Raw genomic sequence first — 25,861 nt, forward strand, 5'->3', positions numbered from 1 at the left:
AGTAGTATTCTGCTCTTACTAGGATGCAGTTTTCTAGCTTGGCAGATAGTTCTGGAGGAAATCACTGAAGAAATTAACACATTGAAAATATGATTTGACCAAAACAAACTGTCATTAAACTTAAATAAGACCGGGATGAAATGGAGGCGTAAGAGTCACTAGGTGTTCACAGGAAAACACTTATTTCTGTATGTATGTATGTATTTATTTATGTTCATTGTTAGTTGGTTTTATATTTTCTGTTGTGTTTTTATTCAGGTTCTTTTTGTCTCTTTCTCTAAAATTGTATATAATCATTAGATTAGTTATTATTACTATTATTGTTGCGCTTGCTATTATTATTAATATATAAACAAAAATACATTTAAAAAATATTACAATTTGTAATACATTTGACTCTTTTACTATTAACTGTTTCAGAAGACCATAACAGGTCGGTTTAACATAAAAAGGTAAATAATACTCACAGCCATATGCTCTTTAGGGTTTTAGCAGGGGAAAGCGAAGGAAAAAATTAATCAACGAAGCAATGATCAAAGCACTGCTTCGATCTGCGAATCACTGCTTCGATTGGTTCAAGGTTCAAAGCAAAGCCGCGCTGCAGAAAAGTTGATTACAGACGTAGAGAAATTAGAATTTTCCTGACAAACACCCCCAAAAACAACGGCCACTCTGAAGGACCGATAAGGGAATCGTTAAGTAAAAAGGTTATTGATGTCGGTGGATCAAATTATTTCTTAATGATACCCAAAAGGAACCGGTTCTCGATACCCATCTCTACGAGGGACCACTGTATTCAGAACTCCTACATTAGTGTGATGCACTTTTTGATGACATCTAGTGTTGAGGTTTCAAATTGTGTACTTACTCACAGTCGTGTTTCTGAAGAACCCGAAATGGAGACTGACACAGTCGACTAGAGTGATGACTGGCATCATGATTATGGATGTGTTAAATGAAGTTACACTTTTGTACAGTTATGCAGATTATAAACTTTTGCCTAGCAAACATGGATTTTCCAAACTGATCTGACTGGCAGCTCTTTTGAGAACAGAAATACAGAGTGCTAGCTGAGTTGGAAATTGAAAACATCCTACTAGATAGTCAAAAATCCCATTGTCCCACTTTGATTTTTTTCTTTTTGTGACAGGAAATGATTCCTTTGGGTAAACTCTGCAATGTGTACAATGTCCTAATTTGCTTGTGTTGATGTTCATTGTTTTTTTTGTTTGTTTGTTTGTTTTTTATTTAATGATGGCAGGGTCCACATTAAGAACAGGCTTACAATACTTTCACACAAATTCTGTGAAATATACATTTAAACAAAAGGACAACTGACATGCTCGAACAACAAACACACATTCCAACAAAACCACCAAATCTGCATCCAGCATCAATGACATCACTTCTGTCATGCTACTGCATCTGTCACAAAACAGATGACGTCACAAGGACCGATTCTGTCTGTGCAAAGCTGGTTTGTGAAACCAACCACTTTTTTTTTTAATACACAAGGATTCTTTTAAGGTACTTGTGAACATAAACACTGACTATGCAACATCTGTCAGTTAATCTCAATGAGTTGTCCAATGCTGTGCTAACTAAGTGGAGCATATCCCACAGGGTTTTGTTGAAAGATTTGCTCAGAATATGGGAAAATGTCTTTACTTATATTGTGATAGTGATTTTACCTGCAGTTTTTGGGGTGGTAGATATGGTGGTCGCAAATCTCACATGAAAAAAGAGGGGAAAAAAAATGCTTTTTGTGTTGTGTACTTTTAACAACTACACAAGCTACATGGAGTCCAAAAGACGGACAGCCTGACAACAGCTAATTTTGGGGAGAAACACTAAAAGCATCAAAATGTTTTTCATGCAAACAATTGAGAAGGAAAATCTATACTGTTACAAAGTTGTGACTATGGGCACCTCCATAGATAAAGCAGACATAATATAACATCCAGTGCTAACGTGACTCAACATGCCCCAACTAGTAGCCACGGTTTACAGATGACAGTAAAAACCGTGAAATTTTCAAGGCACACACTGCGGATGGAGTGTGGGCTCAGAAAGCAGGCATGCTTTACGCACACGGTTCATTAGCTTTAACTCAGGTCATGCCTTGAATATTCTGAGCACTCTGAGGGTGAGTCATACACACCCTTCGGATTTTATGCCGCTGAATGTCTTCCACAGCATCTTGGTCCTAGAAAAAATATCTCCATCTTATTTCATGTAAGAACAACAATCAGCAAACCGAGAGATTGTAGAAAACCAAATATAGTTAGTAGAAGAAAACAAACAATTATTCCAGGCAGGCACAGAGACGAGTGATTAGCATACATTTCTCATCAGCCTCCAAATTATTTCCCTGTGTTTTACAAGGGGATCAGAGGAAAGTGAACTGTAATACCTTCTGCACTGATCTGTAATCCTGATGAATTATTGATGGGGAGATTCACTCAGCAGTCACACTGATTTGAATGGGCCTCTTTGTGGAGGTGTGAGGATTTCACTGCCGTACTGGTTCTTTTGTGCTGACTGGATGTAGGCCAGTTCTGCCCTTAAGTACAATTACATCTCTGAGAACAATTAGATTTGCCCGAGTGTATCTGTGAGTCCATTTTTCTGTTACAGGAAGCCCTGAAGGGTAATCATCCTAAAGGACTGGCACAGCTGAATGAGAGGTACACTGTCTCTAAAATAGCCACACAAGATTCCTGTTTCCATCTTAATCACTATGACCAATGAACTGAGGTGAAGAGGAAGATGTAATTATTGACAGGTGATGGTTGATAGTATTGTTTTTCCAATCTAAGCTGATACTATGCCTATCCACGCACATGTTAAAATGTTCTTTTTTCCTGACCTGACACATTTGACTTCAGTCAATGTTTAATCTGGAGTTTGACCTGACGTTTTCATCAATACATGGGTTTGACATTTTAATGTATCAGTTACTAAACCTGAAATGATTCCACCATTGATTAACCAACTGACAGAAAATTATTCAGGAACAATTTTAACTTCCTAAGACCCGGAGGTTCTCATGAAACAAAACTTAGTATTATGGTCTAGACAACCAAGTTACAAAACACCAAATTTACAATATAAAACTGTGGAAATAAGCAAAATCTCATATTTAAAATGATTAAAACCTCTCAAAATTTGGTATTTTTCTTTGCAAGTCCCTTCTGCAGTTGCCTTGTTTTCACTCAGGGTCGCCACAGCAGATCCGCGGTGGACCTGCATGATGATTTGACACAGGTTTTACACCAGATGCCCTTCCTGATAAAGTAAGTCCCTTTGGCTGCTTCCTTGTGTTTCAGTTGGGGTCAGCACAGCAGATCCAAGGATCTGTATGTTGATTTTGGCATGTTTTATGCTGGATTCCCTTCCTGACGCAACTCCACATTACATGGAGAAATGTGGCAGGGGTGGGCTTTGAACCAGGAACCTTCCACACTGAAAATAAGCACATTTAACCTCTTGGCCACCACCCCTGTGGTATTTTTCTTTGAAAATTATGACAATTATGCTGTTATTAAAATGTCTGACCTAAGTGACTGACTAATATCATACTATCTGATTCTTTTAACGCTATTTTAGGCCATTATAAACTGAATACCTTCAGGTTTTAGACTGTTAGTAAAACTAGATGCCAGAAGGTTTCTATTTATTTATTCAAAAATGACTTTGGTAACATGTTTATTTTTGTTGTCATTTTATTTAATGTCTGACAAAAAACAAACAAACATTTAATTATCTCTGTAAGAAGGTTATGTTTTTGTTGCCATTTGTGTTTTGTCTCTTTATCAGCAACATATCTCAAACGTCTTTGATTGTGTGTTCCATCATCTCCATTTTCTGATCCAGAAGGTAAGGCCCTCAATTTGCCAGTCGACTTACCTTCCTACCCCCACCTATGGTAATGCTTGAAAGCACAAGGTCACCGATACAAGTGGCGGAAAGAAACGTACAAGAAAGAATTTCAATAAAATTTGGGGGAGAGATAGGCCTTGGCATCAATCAGGATCAAAGTTGAGCAATCAGGATCATAGACTGGGATAAAAGTTCAGCAATCCGAATGAGAGGTTTGATTTTTATCAAACAAAACAACCAGAATCTGGCATCAGGTTCAAAGATGAATGATCTGGATCAAAGGTAAGGATCATAACAATCAAAGGGATCAAAGGAATAAGCTGCTCACAATGAAAAAGAAGGAAACTGGAGATAAGCACCAGCCCGATGGGCCTCAGGCCTGATAAGGACTTTCTTTTTCATTATAAGTAAAAAGTAAGATAAAATGAAATGTTAACATGAACAAGATTGGACCAATTGGCGGAGGTATGTGGTCTCTGAGTGCCCGTAGTTTTCCTGTGAATGGCAAAGTCAAGATATTTCAATTTAAATATTCTGCCAGGCTACAGACAAAGATAAAAAATACAATCAAACAATATTTTTTTTTTTAAACTGATGGATAAACCCTTTGCACAGAACTGTATGTACTTACAGAATGTCCATTTATCATGTCCTATCAGAGGTTACTTCGATGTTTCAGTAGACCTTTTTATTCTGTGAGCTCGTCACATCGAAACGTCTCTGCTCTTATATTTTAACAATTTATATCCGCGGGCGGAATGACTCGTCGCCGCAAACACGCTCACGAGATTTAAATAAAAACAACGTCGAACTAGTATTCAAACATCAGGCCAAAAGTGAAACCGTACTTACTTCGGTATCTTTCTTCTTGTTGCTGTTTAAAACGTGTGACTTTCCCCTCGGAATGTTTATGTTTTCTTCTTCCAGAAAATAGTCCGGGTCCCGCCTAGCTAGCTAGCTGCAAATCTAACGGTCCAGCGTGCTCCGAGGGGCGCAGTTTGTATCCAACTTTAACGTCAGTACGGCTTTTTACATGTTTTAATGAAGCAAAAATTTCAAATAATTAAGTGGTGTTTAAAGCAAAAAAAAAGTAACTATATCTTAAATAAAACGGTTTAATTTTCCGTTCTTTAGGATGTGTTTCTCCCTCGTTGTGTCCACCTATGTTATGTCTCCCAGGAAACGGCGGGGTCTGTCTGGGTGTGTGGCCGGCGAGAGGCGGAGGTCGGGCCGGCAGAAGGACCGCGGACAGAGCTAGGTACGGAGAGGCTCGAGGAGGGAGGAGTGGCTATGGGAGTGGGAGGGGCTTATCTGACGTCAGAGCACATGAGTAACACACGCCCGCGCGCACACACACACACACACACACGTTTGTTTTGGTCACTTAAGGGGACATTACATTAGCTTGCTTTGATTTTTTTTAACCTTTGGTAAATCTGAAACATACCTGAACCTTCATCATAATCAAGCTTCAACTTACAGCTAACCAAAAATTGGATCTTAAACATAAAAATATGATTACATCACCATGGGGACTGGGAAAAGCTTACAGAGTCATCAGGTGACTGGACAGAGGTGTTTGACAATGCCAAAGACTTTTCAGATGAACTAAGGTCCGAGTTTGTAGGGTCCTGGTGCTTCACAGCTGGATGGTTGACAGATCTGACTGAAGGTGACGACTGACTGTCTTTGGTAGTAGGTCTCTTCAGAGGATCCTTGGGTACTGCTGTAATGACTGTGTGTCAAATGAACAGTTAGGGAGATTCAGATAAAGAGTACCACTTGCTCCATCATCTGATCCAGAAGGCAAGGGTCTCGAGTTGCCAGTTGATTTACCTTCCTCTCCTCACCTACAGTCATGAGCTTTGGGTAATACGCAAAAGTGCAAGGTTACTGATACAAGTGGCAGAAATCCATTGGGTACACTCAGGGACAAGGTGACAAGCTTGAATACCTGGGAGGGACTCAGAGTAGAGCAGCTGCTTCCTCACAGCTGAGCTGAGGTAGTTCCAGGGTCTAGTGAGGATGACCCCTGGTCATCTCCCTGGGGAGGTCTTCCAGTCACGTCCAACTGGGAGGAGGCCCTGGGGAAGACCCAGGACATGCTGGAGGAATTATATCTCCCAGGTGGTTTGGTAACACCTCAGAATCCCTCCAAGTGAACTAGATAACTTTACCAAGGATAGGGAAGTGTGGGTGGAGCTGCTTGGTCCACTGCCACTGTGATCCAGTCCCAGAAAACCATCAGAAAATGAATGAAAAAGTACCACTTGCACTGTGAGGCAACATCAGCTATGACATTTTGGATATGGGGCATGTTTCTCTGGGCATGATCCAGAACCCAGGTGCCCCAGTGTTGAGGACTCCAGCAACTGGAAAAGGCCAAGGGGACACCCACGTATGGCTGTATGGACGTTAGATGGCTACTTTCAAGAAATGGCAATGGACCAGTTGTCTGCTTGGGTGCTTTCCACACAGGACACAAGATGTTTCCATAGTGTGGTGGATGAATGCATGCTCTCAGACCTAACCTAACCTGTGTGTTGTGAAAGTGTAGGTACACGGACCCACAACAGGGGCGCAAATGAACGGACAATGAAGGAAGTCAAATAACAACACTTTACTGTTGTGAAAAAGCACAACCAACACGGCGAATGTGAAATTTAACAGTCAGTCAATTACAAGGGTGACGTGTGGGCAGGCTCGAAGATGAGAGACGTCCGTCCAAAGCAGAACCGGAACCACACGATTTCCTCCGCCACCGAACCCCGGGAATACTGGAGCCGCGCCAAGTCCCGAACACCCAGGTGGCCACTGCTTCCGCTTGTCGGATCTGGTACTGCTGGCGAGGAACAAAAACAGTTAGATGTGGGTGCGTGTGCACCCAGCAACACGTATGGTGGGAATGCCACCTCCACCTCTCGTCGAAAATAGAAACAGAATATCTGCTGTCCAACACACACAAGCAATAGATATTCCTGTCAGAGAATCAACACAGTCAGCTGAGATCGTTACCTCCTTGGTAGAGCGATATCTCGGCAGAGAAGTGGAGATGACGTCTTGCAGATATACCGCTGCGGATCAGATGATTGGTAACAGCTGTCACCCCGGCTGCTCCTGTGAGATGGCAGCGCCCTCTGGTGCCTGGAGCCCGCACTCCAGGCAGGGTGCCCTCTGGTGGTGGTGGGCCAGCAGTACCTCCTCTTCAGCGGCCCACACAACACTGTGGGGAAACAATTCTTCATCTCCATAAGTATATCTACACAGATTTGTGACAGGTGCGTGTACACTCTAAGAAATAAAATGTTGAATTTAATTGATAAAGTTAAGGTAACTTTTTCCACATAACTTTGTCAATTAAATGCAACACAATATTGGGATTTAAGTAATAATGTTTCATTTGATTTAATTAATGTCAATGACAATGTTGTTTTGCACTTAATTAACAATGTTATGTGGGAAAACGTTACCTTAACTTTATCAATTAAATTCAACATTTTATGCCTAAGAGTGTATGTTTCATTTCTAAGAGTGTATTTCTGTTCTGGGAGGGGCCTTATCCATTAAAGATACCAACCCTAAACCCAATGAGTAACCACAAATAAGCACCATGAAGGAAGGACTCCAGAAAAGTCTACATTTAATTAATTTGCAAGAATGGTCCCAGCTGAATGGTAAGTTACATTTATTGTAGAATTTTTGCCCTTTATACACATTGTGTCCTGTAATACGAGCAGAATTTACGATATTTGCTGCTTTCACAGTTTATTTTCAAGTTTTTCATTTGTCTCTTGCATTCTTTATATTCCCTGAGAAAGGCAAAACTCACTTTTCCTTTGTTAAATATTCAGGTTTGAGGTTTGTTGGACTGACTGAGAGTGCTGTATTTATTCAACAGAAAAAAAATCCATCCTCAGGAATAGAACATGCCTAATAAATGTGCACGCAGCATATGCTCCTTAATCTCAGCAGATCTTTGACCTCTGTTATTTGTAAACCATAGCTACTCAATTGACTACTGCATTTGTTTACTGTGAATTGATCCAAATCTAATGTTAAAACCTCAAGTTTATACTTTAGGTCAGTCTTTTAATTCTACAGAATCAGTACTTCATTTTTCACTTCAAGAAAATCTATTTCCAACATCGTAAAGACAAAAAACAGCAGTTGATGAAGGTTCTTCATCATCCAGGTAGGAGGTATCAAAACATTTACTAAAGCACCTCAACTTGTTTAGTCTTCAAGATGTTTTTCTATTTCCTGCATTAAGACTGGCGCCCGTCCAGGGTGTACCACACCTCTCACCCAATGTCTGCTGAGATAGGCTGCAGCAACCCCCAATTGGACCTCATTAGAATAAGTGGGTATAGAAAATGAGTGAATGATCAAGTCATTTTTCTCAAAGACTAAATAGGACATTTGGTCACTTCAGAGTGATCTTGTACGGTGATTCAGAGAATGAAAAATATTTTGCCCTGTTTTATTTATTTCTTAAATCTTCTTGCTAAGGAGTTTATTTCATAAAACATGGACAAACGTCAGTGACACTTTTATGCAAAGCATGTTATTTGTGCTTTGGTGAAAGTACTGCCGACCTCTGGCAATAAGTGTCTTTCTGGGAATGCTATCCACTACCTGTACTTTGGTAAAAATGGTGCCATACACTCCATCACGAAAGACTGATAAACAGGACTGCAGACCCCTTGGCAGAGGTAATGCACTCTGAGTACCTTCTGGTTTGTAATGTCACATAGCTCAATTAGTGTGGCAGGAATGGAAATGTATTTCTTACCATACCTCATTACTGAGCTGACATATTTTTAATTTTAAAAACTGTGCATATCATTAGAAATAGAAGCCAAAAAGGGTAAGATTGTCAGAGCTCTTCAGGAGCAAGTGTTTTAATGTAAGGGTGGTTTTCTTCTAGAATCCGAGATGATTCTTTCGTGTGGTCGGATGCAGCAAAGTGCAGCATCAATGCTCTCAAACCTGAATATCAAAGAAACATATTTACCACAAATAGAAACAATCGCACCTACAGTCAATTAAAAGTCACCATTTCTTCTACCCTGCATGTCTTTGGAAAAGACGGAGCACCCAGAGGGAATCCACACAAACACAGGAAAGACCAGGTGGAAAGCAAACCCAGGTCTGTTTCCCTGTGAGGCAGCGGTGCTAACCACGAAGACACCACGTTGCCCGGCAGACAGACAGCTGTTAGAAAATGAAGCACACACAAATTCCATCCATCCATTTTCTAAACCCTCTTATTGCAGTTAACGGTCATGAGGGAGCCGAAGCTATCGGAGCAGTCATTGTGCAAGAGGTGGGGTACACCAGTCTATCACAACTATAAACACAAACACACACACACACGCGCACACACACACACACACACACACACACACACACACACACACACACTCAAGAAACATAAATAACATCAAGTAATTTTCATGCTGGGGAAAGGATTTGTTGATGCACAATACAGTGTTATTTATTTAAAAAACACAAACATTATCCAGGCTTGTATTCTAGGCTGGTTGGTACACAAAGGCTGCAGTGTGACTTCATCTCTGTAAATGGCCCTGACTAGTACAAGTTTGTGTAAGGACAAAGTCAGCAGAATTACCACTCTGGCTATTTGAGTAATATACTGTAGATGACTGAAATTATATTCTTCGTTCTAACGATAAAAAATAAAAAATAAGCCCACACTCAACTAGCAAGAGGCAAATTTCGTGCAAGATGATTGTTTTTGAAATTACAAGTTGTGCATCTTACAAGGAATATTATTCAACACTCTTTAAAATAACTTCACTGCAATCCTCAAATACAAATTGAAACATGGGCTTTAAAATATGATTACTTATTAATTCTGGACACGTATAATAGCTGATAGTAAAAGAACTTGTAATTATCACGAGGGTCTTCACTTCTGCATCATAATTATAAAATATTAATGCTTTGTTGTTACTTTGCAGTTAAAATTTAACACACATGCTGCTTGGCACTTGCTTTTGACAATAACATATTAACACTTGAATAATATATGTTTGTATCTTTTTTTTCAAATGGGTCACCAGACTACAGCATTTAAAATGTGTCACCTGAAAAAAAAAAAAAGCTCAGGAGCCATATGGCTAAAAAGCAGTGGGTGGGATACATTTTTTTAAATTTATTTTTTAAATGACTCGTGCATTGATTGAACTTACTTTCAGGTTTTAAACAGACATCTTCTCTGTAATTTACTGTGTATTTGCACACATTGAATTTACTTGTTCGAAAGGAAACTTTAAATTTTTAAAAATACTTTATGTTCACAAAAATTATGCAAAAATTATACTGATAAGTTGCCACTGCCATGCATATTCTTTTGTTATGCCTCCTTCTGGTCAAAGAATCACTGTCTTCTTGCTGCAGATTTGGCTTTGTTTTGTACCAAAACAAAAAAGAAAAAAAAAAAGACACCATAATTTTTTTCTTCCTTTCGTTCACACATACATGCACAAACACAATAAATCACCAAAAGACCTTTTTAGTATGATACTTTATTTTAACTTAAAACAGAGTGGATCAAAACCATGATTCAATAAATTAGAAATAAATATAATTACTGTAATAATTAATACATTATAATTGCTCAATTGCAAGAGTCTGACATAAACAGGCCCTTAAAAAGTTTTCCCTACAAAATTCTAAACTGAAAATATTGCAACCCATTCAAGCCCTTCTCCCGATAAACAAAATAACTGATAAATTACTAAATAAATAAAAAATAGCTCAAATATTAAAACCTCCCAATAAAAGTGGAATCCCCCCGCCCCAATCCAGTGTTTCACCTAAACTCTAAGTAGAAATTCAAAATAGGTTTGTGATTTTTCCCATTTTACAATTTGGAATGTAATATCTTGTTATGGCAATAATGTTCTTACTACAAATAATAACAATAATAATACTAATAATAATAATGTTGCAGTGTATGTTGAGTGTTTACCTAAAGTTATTCTTTTTTCCCATTGTTTTTAAATGCTGCTCTTTGTAAACTAAATTATTTACAGGTCATTAGGATAATCTCCAAAGTTTCACTAACCTACTGATTTAATTGTCTTTTTTTAATTTTCTGTCAGTTTTTTTTTTTTATTATGAAACATCGGTCCCTCTATATTTGTCATGTAATATAGACACATTAAAGTCTACTCGAGTGATATATCAGCATTTTGCAGCAGTACTGTAGCTTCCACAAGCGCTTGGTCATAGTTATCTTAACTGCACTAAACACTGTGTTGGCAAATTCAACACAGACTGCGGTTAAACCAAGCTCTCAGCTGTGCGGCTGAGATAACTGAATTGTGTCAACAGTGTGTATTTGTGTGTGTGTGTGTGTGTGTGTGTGTGTGTGTGTGTGTGTGTGTGTGTGTGTGTGTGTGTGTGTGTGTGTGTGTGTGTGTGTGGTGTGTGTGTGTGTGTGTGTGTGTGTGTGTGTGTGTGTGTGTGTTTTATGTACACTGGTACAACAGCCTTGTACCATTTGAGGCTCACTGTGGAGAGTGCATGTGTATATTTGCACGCGTATATCTCAGTGTGTGTATGTGGTTGCACTCTCAGGACACCCAAAGGTAGGAGACAGGCTGAAAGCACAGTGAACCCTGGGATTCCACCTCAACAGAAGTCTGATAGTTTACCTGTGAAGGGATGGAAAGACCAGGGGAGAGGGAGTGATACATAAACAAGGAGGAAAAAAAAAGGAAAGAGTATATGTTAGATATGTTCCACTCAGAGCTCCTTTTGTCTGTTTTTTTTTTTTTCAGCTCTTGTCAAAAATGCTCCTCAGACAGAACTCTGTATTCATCATCAGTATTCCAGTTCTTACAGAACACAACACTGTAGACTGGACGTAGCTCCTCTATTATTTAAGATCATTTTGATAGTGCATCAGTTAAAACAAGAAAGCATCATTCACGGTTTAAAAGCTCTGTCTGTCAACAGCAATAAATCATGGTGTTGCAACACATACACATACAGTGTGTGGATCATGCAACTCAATACAGTGGGAATCCATTAGTCGTGTCTTTTGTTTGCATATATGTGTGTGTGCCAAAGGCAGGCTGTTGCTCTGTCACTTTGTTTGTGATTTATGGTTTGGGTTGGGATTAAACCTGTTGTGTTACGTGATCTAGTCGTGTCTAAACAAGAAGATGCTTTAGTCTGTCATTTTTTTGAATGTGACGTATACGTTACTATCTCCCGGGAACTTCGACTCAAAGCGCGCATTCATTTCTAATTTGTCAGTGTTCTTTCAATCAATTATAGATCAGCTCGATGTAGAACAACTAAAATGTTGAGGTTTCTTCCTCAAATCATCAGAGGGAGTTTTTCCTTACCACTGTCACCTGTGTGCTTGCTCTAGGGGTTGGTAAAGTTAAAACTTACTCATGTGAAGCACCTTGAGGAAGCTTTGTTGTGATTTGGTGCTATATAAAATGAACTAAATTGAACAATAAAGTTTACAAGAATATGAAAAATCAACATATACTTGTAAATGTGATTTTGTAATCGCATAATTCAACTTAAGGCACAACTAACAAACAAAATAATCACCTCTGGTAGAACTAAAGTTAAGATTAACCATACCCTAGCACTAATTTTTTTTTTTTTTAATTACAGGGAACTGGTGGCCTGGAGGTTAGAACAGCACACTTGTGAACAGAGGATTGGCAGTTTGATTCCCCATCAGACAGGGAGCTCACTGAGACACCTTGAGAAGGATCCTTTATCCCTAAGTTGCTCCCAGAATTTGGCATCATCGTAAAACACTTATCACGTGTATCAGATTGAAACACAGTACATAAATGCAGTCCATTTATTTATTTGTGCTTGTCACAAATGTGCAAAAATGGAATTCCTCATGAAGAGTTCATCTGTATAATCTAGCATTTGTTGCCATACCCTTTACAATACAGAACAACTAAGGGAAAAGTAGTAGGAGTGACACGAGTGATGGGTCCATACTGTCACATCTCCTTATAAAATTCCGTGTTTAGTGACCTTCAGTGGCGGCAATAAAGAATTATGGGTTTGAGATTAAGGACCCTGGACCCATAAAGTCCCCAGGAACGTTCCTGTGTCTAAACTGCACCCGTGTTTTACCCTAAACAGTTGCTCAACTAGAACACTGGTTCTGAACCCGAGGGATATTTCACAAAATCTAGACAGTGGTATAAAACAGGATTTTACAGTGATCCTGTTTATTAGCACAGAGACATATTCCAGATCAGGTTTACATCCAGGTTTGATTAATCCTGGTGCCATATCTGCTCAGTTATCAGTCACTCAGATGAGAAGCCAATGTGTTGTTGTGAATTTAGACCATTTTTATATATTGTGTTTAATTGTCGTTAGCCTTCCCTACAATACCGGACACACATTGCCTTTCAGTGAAGTACTGCTATTATGCTAACAGAGTGACCATTACTGTAATAACTGCTCATGTGAACTGTTATAGACTCACAAAGGCAGCTGTTCTTATAGTTGTCTGAGGTTTGATAAATACAGTACAGCAAATACTGAAATGATTAGTAATACATGATTAACTCACAAAGGTGTCTATGACAGCGTATTAGGGTCATTGTAGGTGAAAAAAAAAATTGAGCTCAGGAAAATGGATACTATTCCGAGAAAAAAATACATCAGAATATCCAAGATTCAAGTCATAAATTTACTATGGGTGGGGGGAGACCTCAAATAATCTCAGAGAATGAAGTGATAAATTTCCAAAAAAACAAAACAAATGCCACACACACATTAGTGAAACATGGTTGCATATCATAAATGTATATCTGTGAAATGATGAGGTTGACCCAGTCTTACAAACTGAAATGAAGTGGTTCTTTAAAATAAAATAAATGAGTAAATACATTTTTTTGAAAAGGTTTTTCTATTAATTTTGTACCACTAATCACAGAGAATTTCTGAGTTTTCTATCCAATCCTGAAGTGTGAACTCTGTCCTCTCTCGATTGGCTGAATACATCCACTAACGGTCACACTGTCAGACTTTTCATTTATACTTCAACAAAAGTATTACTGGGCATTAATAATCCTTAAAGACAAACATCTAACAGTTTTGGTTTTTATTTTTTTATTTGTTAAAAAAAAAAAAAAAAAAAAAAAAGTATTTCTTTATGTATAATCTCACTGGGGCATCACTATTATGTTAAAATACTATAATGTGGGATATGCATGTAAAGGTTTCACATCTGCCTGTTCATTTTTGATATCAGAAAGAGGAACAGTAACTGAGGAACAGAACTAACATTCCAAAAAAGGTTATGCAAGACACATTCCAGATTTAGTTTTAATTTAAGATATAAGATGTAGACATATGTACATACAAAAATGCATTTGTAGACATATATTTACTACTTGGCCACCACCCCTGTCCCTGTAGTTTATATATATAAGTAAGTCCTTTTGGCTGCTCCCTTGTTTTTCCACTCAGGGTTGCCACAGGAGATCTGAGGTTATGTATGCAGTGCATCCAGAAAGTATGTATTGTAGTATGCAAATATATTCAAAATGGAGTAAATTAATTTTTTCCCTTCAAAATCCTACTAACAACACCCCAATTAGGACAACATGAAAAAAGTGTTTTGAAAGTTTTGCAAATTTTTTAAAAACAAAAAACTAAGAAATCACATGTACATAAGTATTCACACCCTTTGCTCAATACTTTGTTGATGCACCTTTGGCAGCAATTACAGCCTCAAGTCTTCTTAAATATGATGCCACAATCTTCGTGCACCTATCTTTGAGCAGTTTTGCCCATTCCTCTTTGCAGCACCTTTCAAGCTCCATCAGGTTGGATGGGGAGCGTCGGTGTACAGCCATTTTCAGCTCTCTTCAGAGATGTTCAATCGGATTCAAGTCTTGGAGCCTCAAGGACATTCAGAGAGTTGTCCTGAAGCCACTCCTTTGATATCTTGGCTGTATGTTTAGGGTCATTGTCATGCTGAAAGATGAACCGTCACCCCAGTCTGAGGTCAAGAGTGCTCTGGAGCAGGTTTTCATCCAGGATGTCTCTTTACATTGCTGCATTCATCTTTCCCTCAATCCTGACTAGTCTTCCAGTTCCTGGTATTGAAAAATATCCCCACAGCATGATGCTGCCACCACCATGCTTCACTGTAGGGATGATGACTTGTTTCTTCCAAACATGATGCCTGACATTCATGCCAAAGAGTTCAATCTTTGTCTCGTCAGACAAGAAAATTTTGTTTCTCATCATCTGAGAGTCCTTCAGGTGCCTTTTGGGACAACTCCAGGGATGGTACCATGTGCCTTTTACTAAGGCGTGGCTTCCATCTGACCACTCTACCATACACACCTGATTGGTGGATTGCTGCAGAAATGGTTGTCCTTCTGGAAGGTTCTCCTCTCTCCACAGAGGATTGCTGGAGCTCTGACAGAGTTCTTGATCATCTTCCTGACTAAGGCCTTTCTCCCCCCGAACACAGTAAATGTTGCAGAGTAAAATTTACTCTGCTGGGATAACATTTGGTCCCAGTCCAAATAGAGTTAGATATACTCTATCACAGTGCTAAATCAACTCTATCACAATGTAAAATCAACTCTTAATGGAGTAGAAATGCTTAATTTGACAAGATGGCTGATTTCACTCTATAATTGAGTGTATTTTACTCTATTTAGACTGGGACCAAATGTTATCCCAGCAGAGTACATTTTACTCTGCGAAATGTACTGTGCAGTTTAGTCGGGTGGCCAGTTCTAAGAAGAGTACTGGTGGATCCAAACTTCTTCCATTTACAGACAATGGAGGCCACTGTGGTCATTGGGACCTTCAAATCAGCAGAAATGTTTCTGTACCCTTCTCTAGATTTGTGCTTTGAGACAATCCTGTCTCGGAGGGCTACAGACAATTCCTTTGACTTCTGCTTGGTTTGTGCTCTGACATGCACTGTCAGCTGTGGGACCTTATATGTAGACAGGTGTGTGCCAAATCATGTCCAATGAACTGAATTTACCCCAGGTGAACTCAAATTAAGCTCTAGAAACATCTCAAGGATGATCAGTGGAAACAGGATGCACCTGAGCTAAATTTTGAGCTTCATGGCAATCGCTGTGAATACTTATGTACGTGTGATTTCTTAGTTTTATTTTATTTTTAATAAATTAGCAAAAATCTAAAAAAAAAAACAAAACTTTTTTCACATTGTCATTATGGGGTATTCTGTGTAGAATTTTGAAGAAAAAAAACATTTATTCCATTTTGGAATGATGCTGTAACATAAAAGATGGACAACGTGAAGTGCTGTCAATACTTGAAACTGAACTTGTTTGGACTCAGCAATCAGGCTCAACTTAAGATGCAGTTGAACGGTTTAAACTGCTGAATGGTTTTAGCTGGACCCAGTCTAAACCTTGGCTAAGATGACTGACAGAGTAACAGCCCCACCATGTCTGGGATTTGTGGGGAATTTGTCTCGATATACGTGTGTATATGTGTGACCGAATGAGCATGTGCTGCACTCATGTGCCTTGGATCATCGCAAGCAAACAGACTACCAACATGCATCACTCTCTGGCATTTGCAATATAGAAATTCTGGGTGACATTTTGAACAAGACTATTGTAGGATCAACAGGTTTTGTTATAGTCATAAAGGAATTGTTATGTAAACTTGTCTTAAAATAGGCATTTTCTTCATTTATAATTGAAGCTGTGTCTCCGCATGGTGACATAAAAGCAGCTGTGCATTTTCTTCTCTCTGGTAAACCAGATGTTTTTAAAGGCCTGAATTTACAGTATATTAAAGAAATGCTTTATTCTGTATATTGCATATATTTCTCCCAGAATTCCTATAGTTCAAGGCTGTTCTCCAATAAGCAAGGGACAGTTGTTTTTACACCATGACAACCACATACCCTTTACCTGAAATACCAGCTAGAGGGATAGAAACAGGAGGAATGGATGGAAACAACAGAGGCTGATGCAGAAAGGCAGAACAGAGAGGAGAAGGTATTGTACAAAGAGGGGAGAAAGGAGGGAGGGAAGGAATGGAACATGGATGTAACTCCACAGAAGTAATGACTGAAGACGTAAAAGAGGCAGAGAAAGAAAATGAGAGTGAGAGAGAAGATGGTGCAAAGACCTAACACGCCAAATCAGTGTGACAGATCAGAATCCAGAATTAGGAATTCAGCTCTACAAAGTGGATGCTCAACCAAAGTAACAATTGTTATCTACACTTCTTACATGGCCCATGTATGAAAGCAGTTTAATGTGTTGCAGAAACATGACATGGCTTATTGTCCAAAAGTGTTATAAGATATACAGAATAATTCTTCTTTATCTGTGTAATCCCATAAGGCAGTTATATTTTGCGTTAAAGTGTAGTGCTGCTCTACATTTCACCACTCTTCAATGGAACGCTCTCAGTGCAGACACCCATACACAATGGACTGCACACTCCTGTATTACACACCAGCAGTGTAACGTAGACACATACAGTTGTGGTCAGATGTTTACATACACACATCATGGGCATGAATATCATGGTAATTTGGGGCTTTTAATGATGTCCTTAAACTGTTCTTTTGCCAGAGTGGAATGATTGTAAAGCGTTCATCAGTAAAGACTTAAAAAAAACAAGAATTGGGTGTACAAGTTTGAATTGTTTTTGGATCTTCTCTAATCCACACAGAGTCAAAATTATACATACAGCCTCAAATATATACATACACACCCATTAATATTTGGTTACATGTCCCTTAGCAAGCTGCACCTTGACCAGACACTTTTGGTCACCATCAACAAGCTTCTGGCATAATTCTGGCTGGATATTTGAAGGTCATTCCAGATTCTTGCTTTATCCAACCCAGAACCCATTTTGATGTGTGTGTGGGATCACTGTCCTGTTGGAACACCCAATTGTGGCCGCGTTTCAACCATCTAGCTCAGGGGGCTGCAACCTTTACTGTCAAAAGAGCCATTTTTGTCCCATCTTCCACAAATAAAATTCTTCTGGAGCCGCAAAATATATTTGACCTTTAAAATGAATGAATTAAGATAACACAGCCTGTAAAGTATTTCTATATACAGTTCAACTATATATAATTTAATTGTTGTTTTTGTTTTGCTTTTTTGTTTGTTTTTTACAACCCCAAATCCGAAATGTTTGGATGATACAGAAAATGCAGTGGTGGGGGTCCCATAATGATCTTGACATTTTCTTTGACTTCTATTTACGTAACTGCAGACAATATGAAACCAACCTATTTCATGTTTGTGTGGTCAGCCTTATTTTATTTGTTAATATACATCCATTCCTACATTTAAAGCCTGCAACATATTCCCCCAATAAATAAATATATATATATATATATATATATATATATATATATTTTTTTTTTTTTTTTTTTTTTTTTAAAGGTTGGGACAGGGCAGTTTATTCTAAATGTAAAAATCAATTAATCATTTTGACAGCCAGTTTTTTTAGAAATGTCAGGGGATGAATACATGAACATTTACAAGTCACCGAATATTTCTTAGACTTCATTTACATCAGTCATTCAGAAATACAAACAGTGTGATACTGTATGTTAAATCTGTGTCAGGTAGGCGGTTCTCAAAAACTAAATGTCCATACTGGAAGGAGACGAGTGAGGGAGCCACCAAGACATATCTCTGAAAGAATTCTTGGCTTCTGTGGATGTGAGTGGAGAAACTGGGAATAGCAAATTTATTTTATTTTATTTTCATTTAACATACTCGTATAGTCCCAACTTTTTCTTATTTGTGGTTGTTTCTGTTGCATTTCTGAAATTACAGAACTGCTATAAAGAAAAGTGTTAACATTGTATTGTTTTTAAAAACTTTGCAAAATAAATGTAAACACCAAACTCTTACAAAGAAGGGAAAAAATACAGGGATGTGCAGGCAAACTATGATATAAACTGAACAGAACAATGCAGGCTAATTTGACTCCCTATATTTTTTTGAAAATAAATAAGAATAAAATAAGAAGTAACTCAATTTAAAATAAGAAAAACATATAGCTGCAGCCTAACAACTTTTAAAAACAACATAAAAATCAGTCAGGTTGTACTTTTTGTTATGACTCAAGTTCATTTTAGTTTGATGGAAGTCATCCTGTTTTTTTTTTCTCATTCTCCTCAGTCACATTTTGTGCTTGAACATAAAATACAATTACATTAGCTCAATATCTAAAATAAATACCTTTGGAAAATAACAGCCCATTAAAGTTCAGTGTTCTCACCTGCTTAATGTGATTTCTGCTTCTGAACATAAATGCAGTTTCTCCACATCACATTTTTTTAACATGCATATTTGTGATTTTTATTCAGTGTATTTGACTGATTGATTCATTTAAAAATTCAGCGTTAACACAAAAAAATTCAAGACGTATTTCCATTGTGGTCCTTTACATAAAACAAATACAAAATAGGAAGCAAAGATGGGTAAAATCTCGATAAACTGAAAATAAATGAACAATAAAACAATAAAATAAATTACAAAAAAGACAAAAACTGACTAGAACAGAGACAGCAGTTAAAATAAGGCAAATTTTCACAAAATGACTAGACTGGCTTTCTAAAACACGATTGAGCGGAACTGATTTTACCATTCTGGTAAAACAATTAAGATTATCACAAGTTTGAACACCAGATGGCAGTTGATCCCAACTTAAAGCACCAATATATTTAAAATAATTTTTTACCAACAACATTAGTGTTGTATCTTGTAATGAATAAAAATGAGTGACGAGATCTAGTTTTATTGTTGTGTACACCAGAGACATAACAAAAATATTTCTGGATGTACACAACAATAGAACTAAATCTAGTCACACATCTTTATTCATTCCAAGATACACCACTAATGTTGGTAAAAATTATTTTAAATATATTGGTGCTTTCATATATTCATATATATTCTGATTCTCATTTTTTTTAAGGAATTTTGATTTCTTTGTCTGTGATGATGCTGAATGCATAAACTGACATCAATGTTGTCTCATAAATTCAGTATACTTGTCCCCGGCAGTTTTTGTTGTTGTTTTGTTTTTTCTTAACATGTTGTTCCACTATCGGGCTAAAATCTTCCCTTTCTGCTCTGCGCTCGCTGTCTCACATGTACTGATGTACTCACCCTCATTTAGCAGAATATAGCGTCTGAGTCCAAAAACAAAGTTCTCACCTTCGTAAAGATACTCTGTGTGATTGCTTGACAGCAAAGGTGCTACAGTTACATCACAGCATCACTCAGTCTGAAATCCTCTGAGATGTTCAACTTGAAAGACACTACTGCATAGGAGGAAAAAAAAGATTCACAGACACAGAACCTTTAAGGTACAGGGTGTTGCTGCAGAGGGATTAAAGAGCCGCATGTTGCTCCGGAGCAGTGTGTGGCTGAACCCTACTCTAGCTGTTGATTTGAGGTGATGTTGTAGAATTTGTAGGTAGTCCTGCCTCTTCATTACTGCCAGTGCCACTGACAGCAAACCAGACCCAGAGCATGATGCTACCACCACCACACTTGACAGTATGCTTGGTACAGTGTTCTTAGGTTTAAAAGCTTCATCTTTACTCCTACAAACATACCTCTTATCATTGTGGCCAAATAGCTCCATTTTTGTCTTGTCTGACTACAAACCTTGTCTATGTGGGCAACAGCAAGTTTCAGTCTAGCTTGAAGGTTTCAATTTTGGAAGCAGGGGCTTCTTTCGTCATTGGCACCCTCTCAGTCCAAGGCGATGTAAATCTTGCTTCACTGTGGACAGTGACGCTGATGTTCCAGCCGTTTCCAGTTCATGGGAGGCCTGAGCCTTGGTGGCTCTGGGTTGTTCCAGAAGATCCTAACCAAATTCCTCTCATCTGAGGGTGACAGTCTGGATCATCATCCAGGCCTTGGCAACGTGGTAACACATCCGACTAACTTGTACTCAGGTCCAAGTTAGAATCTGCAGTTGCTTAGAAATGGCTCAGAGACCATCCAAACTTATTCACATCTACAAATCTCCTTCTTAGACCTCCCTAAGTTTGTTGGATATTCCCATTGTTCTGAGTATTGGTCAGTCCAATAAGTGCTGTCAAACACATCATTTTTAAGATGTCAAAGGGAAACTGCAGTTGTAGTCAATCATGATCACTAAAGATCATGATTGATCTTTAGTGATTGACTTGACCTTTTTTCATTAAAAGACACTGTAGAATCTTCAGCACCACTTATTAAAAGATTTAAGTGAATGTATGTATATATTTAAGCCTGTATGTATAATTTTGACCAAGTGGATGAAAGAAGAGCCACAAAATAAATTCAAACTTGTGCACCCAATTTTTTTTTTTAAGTCATTCATGATGTATGCTGTACAATCATTCCACCTTGGCAAAAGAACAGTTCAAGGATATCGTTAATATCCCAAAATTACCATAACATTCATGCCCATGATTAGTCGTCCGACCACAACTATATGTAAAGACAGATGCCCACGCTCATTACTTTGCCCATAAATTATTTCAAATAATGACACCAAACAGAGCGCTACAGAAACTGATCAAAAACAAAGCCGCAAAAATAAAATAAAATAAAATAACAAGAGTTGCTATGGAATTTAGCAGATTAGTATGCAATAATCATTATATATCAAATATCCAATCAAATCATTTGATGCTGAGTGCAGTCCTGGCTAATGACAGTTATTGATCAGTATGTGCACAGGTCAATACAAAATAAAGTCACAATGCACCAAACACAGTCTGTGGTCACTACAGCAACAGGACATGCAGGTCAATGCATGGCTGGTTGCTCAAGGTGACAAAACAAAAATTGCCAAGGGCAACCAACACAGGCAATCAATCGCCACAGCAATTCAAACACAGGCCAACCAATCAACTTACAACAATGTGAGAGGAAGGGGGGGGTCAGGGCTTTATCGGTCACTAGGCAACCTTTGCCATAGCGATGGGGTCCTCACAAATTATGATTGGATGGAAGGATCTTGGGTGAGGCAAGTTGCCGTTTCAGGAAAAGATCAAAACAGCAAGGGGAAAAAAATAAGATTGTGGAAGAAAATAAAAGTATCTCAGTATTTTTTACTTTATCTAAGTTGGTTACATTTGTTTCACTAATAACCCACAATCAACTTTGCTGATACCTTAATGTTTTCATTTATCTTTTAAGATACATTAATATTGTAATGCTAAAGCTATCTACAAGTTGTTGGTTTTTACTACCTGATTTTGTCCTCCTGCTTTATTTAGCATGTTTCGCCTCTTCTTGCCTCATTCTTATTCCCCCAGCACACAAGACCTCACTTCTTTTCATATCCTGTGATTCACCATTGCCTTACCTCTCTTTATTACATTGTCTCCTCTCAATTCCTGCTCAGTACGGGCGGTTGGCGTCTTTAGGCCTTTTGAGCTGAACCTTCAGTCTTTTCATACCGATCTGGAAACCGTTCATTGCCTGAATGGCTGCTTGAGCACTGGCAGGATTGTCAAAACTCACAAATCCTGGAAGAGGGAGTGGTGAAATGAAACAGAGATGTTACTTAAACAGAACCTCCCGTATTCTTTAGCTCAGCATGAGGCACCGTGGTTTAAAATTTGAAATGGCAGAAATCCTGATCTGCCACAAATCTGTATTCTTCACAAACTGTTTCCTCTTTCTTTCCCCTATCTCCCACCCTCTTTGTCCTTCTGTGTGCCTCACCGAAACATTTGCTCTGGTTGGTGGCACGATCAAGAAACACTTTAGCCGAGATGACATTGCCAAAGGGCAGGAACATCTGCAGCATCTCAGAGTCACTGAACTCTTGAGGCAGGTGGTAGATGAAGATGTTGCAGCCCTCAGGACCTGTGACACACATGTGCATTCATTTCTTAGAAGGCAATAAATAATCTCAGGCTGTGAATACTTTGTAAGAAAAAACTTTAAATGAGATCATTGTAGAGAGGGGCGTGGTCCCAGTCGGACAGGACATTACTTCACCTTCTCTCTGCTGCTGTTGCTGGGGCTGCTGGTGTTGCTGGGCAACCAGGGTGGGCTGCTGGGGGAATGGCTGTCCCACCAATCCGTAGGCAGCAGGATACGCTGCTATTGGGGGGGACAGACAGTACCTCAGTCTGATTGGATAAAAACAACAGGTGGCAACAAAGTAGTGTCCAATAGCGTGAGTTTGTTCGAAATAAACTGTCTCCCACTGAAGGTGAAAACTATTAAATTTTAACAGTCCACTAAATGGAGAAACTGCAAAACAATGACAATGTTGAGCCCACATGTATTCACACAATACACCATTTGCTGCACAAATAAAAATAATGTATATATATGTGGTCAAAGTATGACTAATTGGGTTACATACCACCAACCAGCAGCGTGTGATGTGCCCACATTGAAATTAGTAGTCACCTGCCTGATTTACATCACTGTTAATAATTTTGTATAACAGAAATAAATACTGATTTAAGGTGTTTTAAATTAAGATTTTTACTGTTCATGTGGCCAAATTCTTTTTTACTTTACCTGATGTAATTTAAGAATTTTTCAGAATACAATATTCATGCAATGTATATCAACAGCTAGGATGGACAGTGGGGTAAAGATGCCGACAAGCTCAGAGGAAGAACTTTTTATAGTGACATATTATTTCCCTTACCCTCTTTTTCTGTTTGTATTTGTCTTCCTGGCCTCTTTTCTTTATTTTATTTGTTTTAGATCTAGTGACATCTTGCACTCAACAACAGAGAATTACATAGCATGTTCATAATGATATTGTTACATCATCAATATTTGGAAACAAAACAAAGAAAAAGTTTTTAGATCGACCCTCCAACAATGTGTGAGTGGATAAATATAGTAAATGAGATTTATGTAATAGAATCGATTACATTTTCAATTCGGCTTAAAAGGGGGACTTTGGTTAAGATGTGGAGAAAGTAAGTCAGACATATAAAGCCTTTACTAACAGTCTTTATGGAGGTCAATCTTGTATAGAAATTATCATAAAATTCTCAAGCCCTTTTTGGCTTTGTGGTAGACTATTATTACTGTTATTATTATAATTATTTTTGTTCAGGATTTACATTGCGCATTGTTTATCTCTTACTATCCTTTCAGTGTTTTTGTTCTAAAGAAAAAAGGAAAGAGGAATAAAAAAAAGTGGCTAATGTATGATATGGTTGTACCGTTATACTTGGTGTTGTTTTTCCACTTTTTGAAAATAAAGAATTAAAAAGAAAGAAAATTTTTTAGATCAAATACCAACATCACAATCTGCTAACATTAACAGATCTTTGCAAAAGCACCTAACAACTATCTATTTACAGACACCCACATATTGAAGACAGATCATTACATGTTCTAAGATTAAAAACACTTACACTACTGTATAATATTACCTTCCATTATGTTGTAAATGATATGTCATAAATGTGTGGAGGGGGTGTGGCTCTGTTCAGTCTGCTGAGAGTTGACAGATGAGGTACAGTTGTGGCATGGTGCTAGCTGCTTGTACACCCAAAGTAATTAGTCAAACATCCGGGTTCTATTTAAGCTCATGGCATTCCACTCACTGTAAAACATCCCACAAAGCTTGATGCCAGAAAACAAGATCTCTTGTGTTTGATCTCCATAGGAGTAACTCTACAGCTGCCTACCATTGGAGGGTGGCTTGTGTTATAAAAGGAATGGGGTAAAGCCATTTGAAGGCTGGAGATCCAAGGGCCTTGCTTCCAGAAGGTGGTGACAGGTGCAGGGCTGAAGGGCCATCTACTGCAGGGTTGTGCCCAAATCCAAGGTGGCTTATACAGATGATACCTTGAACATCCTTTCTGCAAGTTCCCTCACCACTTGCAATGTAATGGAATGTCAGCTATTACAGTATGACCTTGTGTTATGCTTCCCTAAGCATGACCTACCAAAAAGGATTATTAGTGCTAAGGGCCCCAGCAACTGCACAAGGCCAATGGGATGCTCTCAGACTCGCAAAATGACCCGGTAGTATTAATACTTAAGTAACGGGATTGTATTTTAAGACCTTGATTTAATTTATTTTCTGTCAACATTTTCTTAAAGACAAATGCTGGTGCAAAAAATCTGAGAGACACAGGAGAATGATCTTCGACTACCACAGACAGCCCACTTCCTAAGAAAGTTGTATACTGTATGTGCAAAAAGACTCTCTCTCTCTCTCTCTCTCTCTCTCTCTCTCTCTCTCTCTCTTAATAACACCTCTTCTCCACTGCAACCCAAAACCCCCATAAAGCAGCCTACTGTTTTCTTCATACATCATCTGATTTTGATGGTGTGCTCCGTGCATCATGAATTATGTGTCCATCAGTACACCAACCTGTGTAGTGCTGCATGCCTGCATAGGCCTGTTGTAGAGGGTCCAGTGCTGCTGCTGGACTCTGAGCTAGAAGGTAACAAAGTGTACAAAGACTGGGAATGAAAACTCCAAAAGCGGGTGCTGTTCTGAAACATTTTTAATGTCCCACTATACTAATTTATGCATATTAATACCTTGATATGGGTGAACACCATTGGTGTATAGTGTTTCTGTTGCTTGTTGTCCATTGGTGGCAGCAGGCAAGCTACTGTAACCATTCACTCCTATTGGTGGAGGCAAAGCTGGCACAGGCGTGGCTGCAATAGTTGGCGGGGTGTTTGTACCTATAAACGTGTTGAACAGAGAAGAATCAAACTCCATCCTCATGAGTTACACTCAGTGAAACTGGCTTTATAAAGAACTAATCAGTCTGTGGACTCCTGAATATCATCTCTGTGACTACATCTATTTCTCAATCTGTGAAATCCTTAGTTATATGTATATATTTTTGCCCTGTGAGACTTTGCTCATCCCAAAACTGAGTGTGTTAATTAATTAAAAACAAACAAAAAAACTAATACTTTAACAGCTGGGAGAAGTAACATTCATC

General features: G+C 38.4%; 1 protein-coding gene across 5 annotated transcripts in view; it reads right to left on the minus strand.

Moving 5' to 3' along the window:
- Positions 1–11,407: 11,407 nt before the first annotated feature.
- Positions 11,408–25,861, minus strand: part of LOC117514296 (CUGBP Elav-like family member 3) — a 75,473-nt gene continuing 61,019 nt past the window's right edge. For 2 of the 5 annotated variants that reach the window (XM_034174681.1, XM_034174685.1), the window contains exons 9-14: positions 25,446–25,595; positions 25,273–25,338; positions 22,914–23,018; positions 22,635–22,778; positions 22,273–22,435; positions 11,411–11,567 (exon numbers count right to left, since the gene is read on the minus strand). In XM_034174681.1, coding sequence (XP_034030572.1) covers positions 22,308–22,435; positions 22,635–22,778; positions 22,914–23,018; positions 25,273–25,338; positions 25,446–25,595 — 593 coding nt within the window. In that variant the 3' untranslated portion in view covers positions 11,411–11,567; positions 22,273–22,307. Of the gene's footprint in view, positions 11,568–21,820; positions 21,921–22,272; positions 22,436–22,634; positions 22,779–22,913; positions 23,019–25,272; positions 25,339–25,445; positions 25,596–25,861 lie in introns of all 5 variants that reach the window. The other 3 variants (XR_004561849.1, XM_034174682.1, XM_034174684.1) reach the window with 3 other exon arrangements.

The sequence above is a fragment of the Thalassophryne amazonica genome, chromosome 7 (genome assembly GCF_902500255.1).
Source record: "Thalassophryne amazonica chromosome 7, fThaAma1.1, whole genome shotgun sequence".
NCBI lineage: Eukaryota > Metazoa > Chordata > Actinopteri > Batrachoidiformes > Batrachoididae > Thalassophryne > Thalassophryne amazonica.